Source organism: Oncorhynchus mykiss, chromosome 5 (assembly GCF_013265735.2).
Source record: "Oncorhynchus mykiss isolate Arlee chromosome 5, USDA_OmykA_1.1, whole genome shotgun sequence".
NCBI lineage: Eukaryota > Metazoa > Chordata > Actinopteri > Salmoniformes > Salmonidae > Oncorhynchus > Oncorhynchus mykiss.
The window spans coordinates 100,721,647-100,735,833 of record NC_048569.1 but is presented as its reverse complement, the minus strand read 5'-3'; the positions used below and the strand labels follow the sequence as shown (position 1 = coordinate 100,735,833).

Here is a 14,187-nt window from a genome sequence, read left to right as displayed (position 1 = left end):
TTTTCTATGGGATTGAGGTCAGGGCATTGTGATGGCCACTCCAATACCTTGACTTTGTTGTCCTTTAGCCATTTTGCCACAATTTTGGAAGTATGCTTGGGGTCATTGTCCATTTGGAAGACCCATTTGCGACCAAGCTTTAACTTTCTGATTGATGTCTTGAGATGTTGCTTCAATATATCCATATAACTTTCCTTCCTCATGTTACCATCTATTTTGTGAAGTGCACCAGTCCCTCCTGTAGCAAAGCACCCCCACATGATGCTGCCACCCCCGTGCTTCACAGTTGTGATGGTGTTCTTCGGCTTGCAAGGCTCCCCCTTTTTCCTCCAAACTTAACGATGGTCATTATGACCAAACAGTTCTATTTTTGTTTCATCAGACCAGAGGACATTTCTCCAAAAAGTATGATCTTTGTCCCCATGTGCAGTTGCAAACCGTAGTCTGGCTTTTTTATGGCGGTTTTGGAGCAGTGGCTTCTTCCTTGCTGAGCGGCCTTTCAGGTTATGTCGATATAAGACTTGTTTTCTGTGGATATAGATACTTTTGTACCTGTTTCCTCCAGCATGTCACGGCTGTCTGAAGGACTGGACCAAGGTGCAGCATGGTAAGCGTACATTATCTCTTTATTGAAAATGACGCCGACAAAACAAAGAACAAAACCAAACCGTGAAGCTTTGGGCTATGTGCCCTGAACAAAGACAAAGTTAACTTGCCACAAAAGGGTACCTAAGTATGGTTCTCAATCAGAGACAATGATAGACAGCTGTCCCTGATTGAGAACCATACCAGGCCAAAACATAGAAACACAAAACATAGAAAAAAGGACATAGGCGTGACACAGCTTCTTCACAAGATCCTTTGCTGTTGTTCTGGGATTGATTTGCACTTTTCGCACCAAAGTACGTTCATCTCTAGGAGACAGAACACGTCTTCTTCACGAGTGGTATGACGGCTGTGTGGTCCCATGGTGTTTATACTTGCGTACTATTGTTTGTACAGATGAACGTGGTACCTTTAGGCATTTGTAAATTGCTCCTAAGGATGAACCAGACTTGTGGAGGTCTATTTGTGGAGGTCTTGAATGATTTCTTTTGATTTTCCCATGATATCAAGCAAAGAGGCACTGTGTTTGAAGGTAGGCCTTGAAAAACATCCATAGTCCAATTGACTCAAATGATGTCAATTGGCCTATCAGAATCTTCTAAAGTCATTACATCATTTTCTGGAATTTGCCAAGCTGTTTAAAGGCACAGTCAACTTAGTGTATGTAAACTTCTGACCCACTGGAATTGTGATACAGTGAAATAATCTGTCTGTAAACAATTGTTGGAAAAATTACTGTGTCATGCACAAAGTAGATGTCCTATCCGACTTGCCAAAACTATAGTTTGTTAACAAGAAATTTGTGGAGTGGTTGAAAAACTAGTTTTAATGACTTCAACCTAAGTGTATGTAAACTTCCGACTTCAACTGTATTTGAAAGTGGATTCTCGGCCCTCACTAGCATGAAAACTAAATACAGACAGAGACTGTGTGTTGAAAGTTATTTAAGAATGAGACTCTCCAATACAACCTAACATTGCAGAGTTATGTGCATCCTTTCAAGCACAACCTTGTCATTAACCTGTGGCAAGTTATTCACAATTTTTGATGAACATATAGGGTCAGATGGTCAGGAGCCTGGTTGTGACAAAAACTCACACTCATTCTCATGTTTAATAAATGTATTGTATAGTGTGTGTGTGTGGCAGACTTAGTGTGTGTGTGTGGCAAAAAACAACATTTGAGAGCGCGCTGACCCTGGTGCTAGAGGGGGTACAGGTGACCCTGGTGCTAGAGGGGGTACAGCTGACCCTGGTGCTAGAGGGGGTACAGCTGACCCTGGTGCTAGAGGGGGTACGCAGCTAGAGGTTGAATGTTTGAAGGGGTACGGGACTATAAAAAGTTTGGGAACCACTGCGCATAGATAAAATGCAATTGTGTTCGTGGTCTGTAGCTTATTCCTGCCCATATCATAACCCCACTGCCACCATGGGGCACTCTGTTCACAACGTTGACATCAGCAAACTGCACACGGTGTCTGCTATCTGCCTGGTACAGTTGAAACCGGGATTCATCCATGAAGAGCACTCTACTCCAGCGTGCCAGTGGCCATTGAAGGTGAGCATTTGCTCACTGAAGTCGGTTACGACTCTGAACTGCAGTCATGTCAAGACCCTGGTGAGGACGAAGAGCATGCAAATGAGCTTCCCTGAGATGGTTTCTGACAGTTTGTGCAGAAATTCTTTGGTTGAGCAAACCCACAGTTTCATCAGCTGTCCAGGTGGCCGGTCTCAAACGATCCCGCAGGTGAAGACTCTATATATACAAACTCTCTATATATAAACTCTATATATACAGACTCTCTCTATATAAACTCTCTATATATAAACTCTCGCTATATAAACTCTCTATATATAGACTCTCTATATGTAAACTCTAGATATAAACTATATGTATAAACTCTATATATAAACTCTGTCGTGTCTTTGGCTATGCCAGACTAAGTGATATGACATGCTATTCTATAAAATAATTTCTCCGTAATTAATATTACCTGATTGAGCTAATCATGTAAATGTAATTAACTAGAGAGTCGGGGCACCACGAAATAATGTTTATAGAGCTGTCATCTTCTGAATAAACTCTTAAAGACCTAGTAATATTTTACATCAATAGCAGTCAATATTAATTGTCACCTTAATTCAGTCTCATCTGAAAGATGTAAATTGTAAATCTTCATGAACTCTGGCTAACAAGTTGAATCAGCGATACAAAATTGGGTTTAATTATTTATTTACTAAATACCTAACTAATCACACAGAATTACACATACACATAATTAATCACATACACATAATCACATGTAGTAACGTCGTTGTGTGATAGACGGGATACTCTGTCTGTTCCTCCCTAACCCTCGTTTGCAGCTGCTGTTGCTAACTCAATGGCTAGGAGGTATCACTTCTGTAGTGAATAAGAGTTCAAAGTTCATACTATTCGCAACCAAAGCTCACGCTGATGTTGGCTTCGTTCTGTAGTTATTATCTGAACCATTCTGACATCGGACCGTCGTCCTACATCCTCGGAACAGGAAGTTATATTGTCGTCAAGGCTTTATATAGGAAGGGAGAGGAGGAGGAAAAGTTGTATAGCCCATGTTCCTTCACAGGTGCGGGCCACTAATTGAGCAGAGCCCTCTCTTATGAAAACCCAAATCTCACCTTTTAGAAGCTAAAATCACATTTCATCCCATCACAAATAATTTAATATTCAAACATTTAAATTGAACAACAATTCCATGTGAATCCGATAACTCTGATGTGTAGACTTTCCACTGTAGAGTTTATGTCATCTTATCATTGATGAGAATGTCTCAGATGACAACCGAACTGACATCATATTAATTAAGTACCACCGCATATGTTCAATTGGTCGGATTACCAGAATATAGTTCATTTCCCACCACCTTCTGATGTTCCCAGAATCTCTATGTTAACCAAGGGGTTTGCAAATGTAACATCAGTAGGGTAGAGAGAGGGAAAAGGGGGAAAGAGGTATTTGACTGTCATAAACCTACCCCCAGGCCAACGTCATGACAACTCTCTATATATAAACTCTCTATATATAGACTCTATATATATAAACTCTATATATATAAACTCTCTCTATATAGACTCTCTATATATAAACTCTCTCTATAAATAAACTCTATATATATAAACTCTCTATATATAAACTCTCTCTATATAAACTCTCTATATACAGTATATAAACTCTCTCTATATATAAACTCTACTCTACTGTATATACTCTCTCTATATAAACTCTCTCTATATATAAACTCTCTATATATATAAACTCTCTATATATAAACTCTCTCTATATATAAACTCTCTCTATATATAGACTCTATAGATATAAACTCTCTCTATATATATAAACTCTCTCTCTATATAAACTCTCTATATATAAACTCTATATATAAACTCTCTATATATAAACTCTCTCTATATATAAACTCTCTATATATAGACTCTATATATATGAACTCTCTATATATGGACTCTCTATATATATATAAACTCTCTATATATAAACTCTCTATAAATAGACTCTGTATATATATATACTCTATATATAGACTATATATAAACTCTCCATATATAAACTCTCTATATACAGACTCTCTATATATAAACACTCTATATATAAACTCTATATATAAACTCTCTATATACAGACTCTCTATATATAAACACTCTATATATAAACTCTATATATAAACTCTCTATATACAGACTCTCTATATATAAACACTCTATATATAAACTCTATATATAAACTCTCTATATACAGACTCTCTATATATAAACTCTCTATATACAGACTCTCTATATATAAACTCTCTATATACAGACTCTCTATATATAAACTCTCTATATACAGACTCTCTATATATAAACACTCTATATATAAACTCTATATATAAACTCTCTATATATGTAACGGTTTTCTTCATCTGAAGGAGAGGCGGACCAAAATGCAGCGTGGTGGTTATTCATGTTTTTAATAAAGACAACTATACAATCAAATTTATTTTATATAGCCCTTCGTACATCAGCTGATATCTCAAAGTGCTGTACAGAAACCCAGCCTAAAACCCCAAACAGCAAGGTGAAGAAGCACGGTGGCTAGGAAAAACTCCCTAGAAAGGCCAAAACCTAGGAAGAAACCTAGAGAGGAACCAGGCTATGTGGGGTGGCCAGTCCTCTTCTGGCTGTGCCGGGTGGAGATTATAACAAAACATGGTCAAGATGTTCAAATGTTCATAAATGACCAGCATGGTCGAATAATAATAAGGCAGAATAGTTGAAACTGGAGCAGCAGCACAGTCAGGTGGACTGGGGACAGCAAGGAGTCATCATGTCAGGTATTCCTGGGGCATGGTCCTAGGACTCAGGTCCTCCGAGAGAGAGAAAGAAAGAGAGAATTAGAGAGAGCATATGTGGGATGGCCAGTCCTCTTCTGGCTGTGCCGGGTGGAGATTATAACAGAACATGGCCAAGATGTTCAAATGTTCATAAATGATCAGCATGGTCGAATAATAATAAGGCAGAACAGTTGAAACTGGAGCAGCAGCACAGCCAGGTGGACTGGGGACAGCAAGGAGTCATCATGTCAGGTAGTCCTGGGGCATGGTCCTAGGGCTCAGGTCCTCCGAGAGAGAGAAAGAGAGAAGGAGAGAATTAGAGAACGCACACTTAGATTCACACAGGACACCGAATAGGACAGGAGAAGTACTCCAGATATAACAAACTGACCCTAGCCCCCCGACACATAAACTACTGCAGCATAAATACTGGAGGCTGAGACAGGAGGGGTCAGGAGACACTGTGGCCCACTCCGAGGACACCCCCGGACAGGGCCAAACAGGAAGGATATAACCCCACCCACTTTGCCAAAGCACAGCCCCCACACCACTAGAGGGATATCTTCAACCACCAACTTACCATCCTGAGACAAGGCTGAGTATAGCCCACAAAGACCTCCGCCACGGCACAACTTAAGGGGGGGGGGGGGGGGGGCGCCAACCCAGACAGGATGACCACATCAGTGACTCAACCCACTCAGGTGACGCACCTCCTCCAGGGACGGCATGAGAGAGCCCCAGTAAAGCCAGTGACTCAGCCCCTGTAATAGGGTTAGAGGCAGAGAATCCCAGTGGAAAGAGGGGAACCGGCCAGGCAGAGACAGCAAGGGTGGTTCGTTGCTCCAGAGCCTTTCCGTTCACCCTCCCACTCCTGGGCCAGACTACACTCAATCATATGACCCACTGAAGAGATGAGTCTTCAGTAGAGACTTAAAGGTTGAGACCGAGTTTGCGTCTCTGACATGGGTAGGCAGACCGTTCCATAAAAATGGAGCTCTATAGGAGAAAGCCCTGCCTCCAGCTGTTTGCTTAAAAATTCTAGGGACAATTAGGAGGCCTGCGTCTTGTGACCGTAGCGTACGTGTAGGTATGTACGGCAGGACCAAATCAGAGAGATAGATAGGAGCAAGCCCATGTAATGCTTTGTAGGTTAGCAGTAAAACCTTGAAATCAGCCCTTGCTTTGACAGGAAGCCAGTGTAGAGAGGCTAGCACTGGAGTAATATGATCAAATTTTTTGGTTCTAGTCAGGATTCTAGCATCCGTATTTAGCACTAACTGAAGTTTATTTAGTGCTTTATCCGGGTAGCCGGAAAGTAGAGCATTGCAGTAGTCTAACCTGGAAGTGACAAAAGCATGGATTAATTTTTCTGCATCATTTTTGGACAGAAAGTTCCTGATTTTTGCAATGTTACGCAGATGGAAAAAAGCTGTCCTTGAAATGGTCTTGATATGTTCTTCAAAAGAGAGATCAGGGTCCAGAGTAACGCCGAGGTCCTTCACAGTTTTATTTGAGACGACTGTACAACCATTAAGATTAATTGTCAGATTCAACAGAAGATCTCTTTGTTTCTTGGGACCTAGAACAAGCATCTCTGTTTTGTCCGAGTTTAAAAGTAGAAAGTTTGCAGCCATCCACTTCCTTATGTCTGAAACACATTCTTCTAGCAAGGGCAATTTTGGGGCTTCACCATGTTTAATTGAAATGTACAGTTGTGTGTCATCTGCATAGCAGTGAAAGTTAACATTATGTTTTCGAATAACATCCCCAAGAGGTAAAATATATAGTGAAAACAATAGTGGTCCTAAAACGGAACCTTGAGGAACACCGAAATTTACAGTTGATTTGTCAGAGGACAGACCATTCACAGAGACAAACTGATATCTTTCCGACAGATAAGATCTAAACCAGGCCAGAACTTGTCCGTGTAGACCAATTTGGGTTTCCAATCTCTCCAAAAGAATGTGGTGATCGATGGTATCAAAAGCAGCACTAAGGTCTAGGAGCACGAGGACAGATGCAGAGCCTCGGTCCGATGCCATTAAAATGTCATTTACCACCTTCACAAGTGCCGTCTCAGTGCTATGATGGGGTCTAAAACCAGACTGAAGCATTTCGTATACATTGTTTGTCTTCAGGAAGGCAGTGAGTTGTTGCGCAACAGCCTTTTCTAAAATTTTTGAGAGGAATGGAAGATTCGATATAGGCCGATAGTTTTTTATATTTTCTGGGTCAAGGTTTGGCTTTTTCAAGAGAGGCTTTATTACTGCCACTTTTAGTGAGTTTGGTACACATCCGGTGGATAGAGAGCCGTTTATTATGTTCAACATAGTAGGGCCAAGCACAGGAAGCAGCTCTTTCAGGAGTTTAGTTGGAATAGGGTCCAGTATGCAGCTTGAAGGTTTAGAGGCCATGATTATTTTCATCATTGTGTCAAGAGATATAGTACTAAAACACTTGAGTGTCTCTCTTGATCCTAGGTCCTGGCAGAGTTGTGCAGACTCAGGACAACTGAGCTTTGAAGGAATACGCAGATTTAAGGAAGAGTCCGTAATTTGCTTTCTAATAATCATAATCTTTTCCTCAAAGAAGTTCATGAATTTATCACTGCTAAAGTGAAAGTCATCCTCTCTTGGGGAATGCTGCTTTTTAGTTAGCTTTGCGACAGTATCAAAAAGGAATTTCGGATTGTTCTTATTTTCCTCAATTAAGTTAGAAAAATAGGATGATCGAGCAGCAGTAAGGGCTCTTCGGTACTGCACAGTACTGTCTTTCCAAGCTAGTCGGAAGACTTCCAGTTTGGTGTGGCGCCATTTCCGTTCCAATTTTCTGGAAGCTTGCTTCAGAGCTCGGGTATTTTCTGTGTACCAGGGAGCTAGTTTCTTATGAGAAATGTTTTTAGTTTTTAGGGGTGCAACTGCATCTAGGGTATTGCGCAAGGTTAAGTTGAGTTCCTCAGTTAGGTGGTTAACTGATTTTTGTCCTCTGGCGTCCTTGGGTAGGCAGAAGGAGTCTGGAAGGACATCAAGGAATCTTTGTGTTGTCTGTGAATTTATAGCACGACTTTTGATGATCCTTGGTTGGGGTCTGAGCAGATTATTTGTTGCAATTGCAAACGTAATAAAATGGTGGTCCGATAGTCCAGGATTATGAGGAAAAACATTAAGATCCACAACATTTATTCCATGGGACAAAACTAGGTCCAGCGTATGACTGTGACAGTGAGTGGGTCCAGAGACATGTTGGACAAAACCCACTGAGTCGATGATGGCTCCGAAAGCCTTTTAGAGTGGGTCTGTGGACTTTTCCATGTGAATATTAAAGTCACCAAAGATTAGAATATTATCCGCTATGACTACAAGGTCCGATAGGAATTCAGGGAACTCAGTGAGGAACGCTGTATATGGCCCAGGAGGCCTGTAAACAGTAGCTATAAAAAGTGATTGAGTAGGCTGCATAGATTTCATGACTAGAAGCTCAAAAGACGAAAACGTCATTTTTTTTTTTGTAAATTGAAATTTGCTATCGTAAATGTTAGCAACACCTCCGCCTTTGCGGGATGCACGGGGGATATGGTCACTAGTGTAGCCAGGAGGTGAGGCCTCATTTAACACAGTAAATTCATCAGGCTTAAGCCATGTTTCAGTCAGGCCAATCACATCAAGATTATGATCAGTGATTAGTTCATTGACTATAATTGCCTTTGAAGTAAGGGATCTAACATTAAGTAGCCCTATTTTGAGATGTGAGGTATCATGATCTCTTTCAATAATGACAGGAATGGAGGTGGTCTTTATCCTAGTGAGATTGCTAAGGCGAACACCGCCATGTTTAGTTTTGCCCAACCTAGGTCGAGGCACAGACACGGTCTCAATGGTGATAGCTGAGCTGACTACACTGACTGTGCTAGTGGCAGACTCCACTATGCTGGCAGGCTGGCTAACAGCCTGCTGCCTGGCCTGCACCCTATTTCATTGTGGAGCTAGAGGAGTTAGAGCCCTGTCTATGTTGGTAGATAAAATGAGAGCACCCCTCCAGCTAGGATGGAGTCCGTCACTCCTCAGCAGGTCAAGCTTGGTCCTGTTTGTGGGCGAGTCCCAGAAAGAGGGCCAATTATCTACAAATTCTATCTTTTGGGAGGGGCAGAAAACAGTTTTCAACCAGCGATTGAGTTGTGAGACTCTGCTGTAGAGCTCATCACTCCCCCTAACTGGGAGGGGGGGGGCCAGAGACAATTACTCGATGCCGACACATCTTTCTAGCTGATTTACACGCAGAAGCTATGTTGCGCTTGGTGATCTCTGACTGTTTCATCCTAACATCGTTGGTGCCGACGTGGATAACAATATCTCTATACTCTCTACACTCGCCAGTTTTAGCTTTAGCCAGCACCATCTTCAGATTAGCCTTAACGTATACATGAAATAACTAACAAAACAAGAAATGTGAAAACTCAAAACAGCCCTATCTGGTGCAAACACAGAGACAGGAACAATCACCCACAAACACACAGTGAAACCCAGGCTACCTAAGTATGATTCTCAATCAGAGACAACTAATGACACCTGCCTCTGATTGAGAACCATACTAGGCCGAAACATAGAAATACCCCAAAACATAGAAAAACAAACATAGACTGCCTACCCAACTCACGCCCTGACCCTACTAAATAAATACAAAACAAAGGAAATAAAGGTCAGAACGTGACAATATATAAACTCTATATATAAACTCTCTACATATAGACTATATATATAGACTCTATTTATATAAACTCTATATATAAAATCCCTCTATACAAACTCTCTATATATAAACTATATCTCTATATAAACTCTCTATATATAAACTCTCTCTATATAAACTATCTCTATATAACTCTATATCTATATAAACTCTCTCTATATATACTCTCTCTATATAAACTCTCTCTATATAAACTCTCTATATATAAACTCTATATATAAAATCTCTCTATATAAACTCTCTATATATAAACTCTATCTCTATATAAACTCTCTATAACATGCTTAACACCCAAGCCATCCTGCAATCTAAACTTGATGCCCTCAATCTCACACAAATTATCAATGAACCTACCAGGTACCTCCCCAAAGCCTTAAACACGGGCACCCTCATAGATATCATCCTAACCAACTTGCCCTCTAAATACACCTCTGCTGTCTTCAACCAAGATCTCAGCGATCACTTCCTCATTGCCTGCATCCGTAATGGGTCAGCGGTCAAACGACCTCCACTCATCACTGTCAAACGCTCCCTGAAACACTTCAGCGAGCAGGCCTTTCTAATCGACCTGGCCGGGGTATCCTGGAAGGATATTGATCTCATCCCGTCAGTAGAGGATGCCTGGATATTTTTTTAAAATGCCTTCCTAACCATCTTAAATAAACACGCCCCATTCAAGAAATTTAGAACCAGGAATAGATATAGCCCTTGGTTCTCCCCAGACCTGACTGCCCTTAACCAACACAAAAACATCCTATGGCGTTCTGCATTAGCATCGAACAGCCCCCGTGATATGCAGCTGTTCAGGGAAGCTAGAAACCATTATACACAGGCAGTTAGAAAAGCCAAGGCTAGCTTTTTCAAGCAGAAATTTGCTTCCTGCAACACTAACTCAAAAAAGCCTCTCCTTCCAGTTCTCTGCTGCCAATGACTGGAACGAACTACAAAAATCTCTGAAACTGGAAACACTTATCTCCCTCACTAGCTTTAAGCACCAACTGTCAGAGCAGCTCACAGATTACTGCACCTGTACATAGCCCACCTATAATTTAGCCCAAACAACTACCTCTTTCCCTACTGTATTTAATTAATGTATTTATTTTGCTCCTTTGCACCCCATTATTTTTATTTCTACTTTGCACATTCTTCCATTGCAAATCTACCATTCCAGTGTTTTACTTGCTATTTGTATTTACTTTGCCACCATGGCCTTTTTTTGCCTTTACCTCCCTTATCTCACCTCATTTGCTCACATCGTATATAGACTTGTTTATACTGTATTATTGACTGTATGTTTGTTTTACTCCATGTGTAACTCTGTGTCGTTGTATGTGTCGAACTGCTTTGCTTTATCTTAGCCAGGTCGCAATTGTAAATGAGAACTTGTTCTCAACTTGCCTATCTGGTTAAATAAAGGTGAAATAAAATAAAAATAAATAAAAATATAAACTATCTCTATATAACTCTATATCTATATAAACTCTCTCTATATATACTCTCTCTATATAAACTCTATCTCTATATAAACTCTCTCTATATAACTCTCTATATATAAACTCTATATGAACAGACATCAGTAACTCTATATCTTTGGCCAAATGTATTTAAGTTCATCAGTGTTGCTGCAACACAACACACAGCTGTCACGTCCTGACCATAGAAAGCCTTTATTTTCTATGGTGGAGTATGTCAGGGCGTGACTGGGGGGTGTTCTAGTTTATTATTTCTATGTGTAGTCTAGTTTTTGTATTTCTATGTTGGCCTGGTATGGTTCCCAATCAGAGGCAGCTGTCTATCGTTGTCTCTGATTGGGCATCCTATTTAGGCAGCCTTTTCCCACCTGTTGTTTGTGGGATTTGTATTGTTGCTTTTGAGCCCTACTAGGCTGTACGTTTGTGTGTTTCTCTTTATTGTTTTGTTGCTGGTTCCTATTTAAATAAATTATGATGAACCCAAACCACACTGCGCCTTGGTCCAGTCCAACGATCGTGACAGAAGATCCCACCACAAACGGACCAAGCAGCGTGGTCAGTAGGAGCGGACATCCTGGGCCCGGGAGAAAAAGGAGTGGAGGACATCATGGATGTGGGAAGAAATTATGGCAGGAGATAAGACCCTGCCATGGAAGCAGGCAGAGGCAGCGAAGGAGGATCAACGGCGGCTCCGAAGTTCACGACCACGACGGAAGCCCGAGTAGGCAGCCTCAAAAATTTTGCGGGGGGGCACACGGGTTGGTCGGCAAAGCCGAGGGTCGAGTCTGAGAGCGAAGAGGGATATTGGGATAGACTGAGCGAGGAGTATTGTGAGATAGTTGAGGGGAGTGATGAGGTAGAGTGGATGGTTTGGTGTCAGGAGCAAAACAGTCGCCGTGAGGAGCGTGGGACCAGTCAGGCACCATGTTTTGCTGAGATACGCAATGTGTCTCCAGTGCGCATCCACAGCCCGATACGCTCCTGGTCTCCAGTACACCTCCTCGGTCCAGGATGCTGGGCTAAAGTGAGCATCCAGCCAGGACGCTTTGTGCCAGCGCTACGCTCCAGCCCTCCAGTGTGCATCCACGGCCAAGTATATCCTGCGCCGGCCATACGTACTGTGTCTCCAGTGTGCCTCCACAGTCCAGTACGTCCTGTGCTTCCTCCCCGCACTCGCCCTGAGGTGCTTGTCATCAGCCCGGTGCCACCTGTACCGGTCCCACGCATCAGGCCTCCAGTGCGCCTCCACAGTCCAGAACCTCCAACGACGGTCCACAGTCCGGAACCTCCCAATCAGATTTAAATAAATTATGATGAACCCAAATCACGCTGCGCCTTGGTCCACTTATAACGATCGTGACAACAGCACACATTCTATCAGGAAATAAATGATGAAGGACCCTTCTCAAGGCTATGATTCTATAAGGAAATAAATGATGAAGGACCCTTCCTTCCCATGGCTATGATTCTATCAGGAAATAAATGATGAAGGACACTTCCTTCCCATGGCTATGATTCTATCAGGAAATAAATGATGAAGGACCCTTCTCAAGGCTATGATTCTATCAGGAAATAAATTATGAAGTGCAACACTGCAGAGATGGTAGTTGCAGACTCATGTCTATCAGAGCAGAGAGAGGAAAAGAGATTATAGAAAAGGAATCTCATTCTGGTTCCGTAAGAGATACAGGCAAGCTTCTCTCTCTCACACCACAGCAACTGCCATGAGTTGGTCTCTAGGTTACAATAAACCCGGGCTAGGCCCAGCCCGAATAAATTCTTAGAAAATCAGGTGCGGGCTGAAAATCTACATTTTCACATTAGGCTATGTTTTTTAGGGGGCACTGGAATTAACTCTGACCGCTTTTATTCGAATTTGTACAATGCAAACATTGAAAAAAATGTCATGCCAAGAAAGGTACCGGATCCTCACAAATAGGTTCCTGAATGAAACAGGATCCTATTGCGGCAGGATCCGGCTCAAATTAAGCACTGGATGTAGGGAATTTCTTGATTTATTTTCCTTTTTTCAAGCAAAGTATAAAGGAGTTATACTCCAGTCTAGTTGGTGGCGGTAATGCAACGTTTATTGGAGGCCAACCGCCGTTAAACCTAATCAAAGGAGGAGAAGAAGAAGCCGCGTCTCCTCTGTTTCAGGTCATCTGATCAGGAAGTAAACAATGTTTGTTTGGCGCTAAACTTCCTTCCTTGTTGTTTCTCTGAAACTTTCCTCAGCTTTTGGAAATATGGCCAGCTTCCATCAGAAAATAAAAACAAGCGTACCGGAAGAAACCAAGAGCAGTCTGACTGAAAAAGATTTGCAGAAGTGGGGTTTGCAAGGTTTGTGGTGGGGAGTGGGGGCAAAGTTAATGGTTAGCCTACGACAGAGACTGATTCAGGCATGTACCGCCAACTCAACAGAGCCATGCCCAACACTCAGGACTGGATCTGTAGTAGCTAGCTACCTAACTTGTTAGTAAGCACTGGCAGTGTTCCACTAGTATTTAAGCGACATTTGTGGTAGCTTGGTGGTATTAGTTGAACTCAAATCAAATTGTGTTTGTCACATGCGCAGAATACAATGCTTAATTACAAGCCTTTAATTAACCAACAATGTAGTTTTAAGAAAATGCATTAAAAAAAGTAAGATAAGAAATAATTAAAGAGCAGCAGTAAATAACAATAGCGAGGCTATATACAGGGGGTGTCGAGGTAATTGAGTTAATATTGTAATGAAACAGCAGGGAGCGCTGAGGTACGGTGCGCTATCGACTGTGCCGAGTCGATTTCCGTGCTTATAAACCCAGGCTCGTTACACTTCTCCCTCCTTTCAAAGAGCGCGTCCTCGCGCTAGCTTGCGGCTCTACGTCTCTACGTCTTGCGCTCCTATAGAGTTCCTGGATGACAGGAAGCTTGGTCCAGTGATGTACTGGGCCGTATGCACTAGCCTCTGTAGTGCCTTGCCATCATTCGCTAGAGAAAGAAATCACATCT

At 41.8% G+C, this 14,187-nt stretch overlaps 1 protein-coding gene across 2 annotated transcripts in view; it reads left to right on the top strand.

Annotated features, from left to right (window-relative positions):
* Positions 1–13,318: 13,318 nt before the first annotated feature.
* The window catches only part of chd1l (chromodomain helicase DNA binding protein 1-like), a 50,566-nt gene continuing 49,697 nt past the window's right edge, over positions 13,319–14,187 (top strand). The window contains exon 1 of one of the 2 annotated variants that reach the window (XM_036979036.1): positions 13,319–13,533. In XM_036979036.1, coding sequence (XP_036834931.1) covers positions 13,440–13,533 — 94 coding nt within the window. In that variant the 5' untranslated portion in view covers positions 13,319–13,439. The remainder of the gene's footprint in view (positions 13,534–14,187) is intronic. The other variant, XM_036979035.1, reaches the window with a different exon arrangement.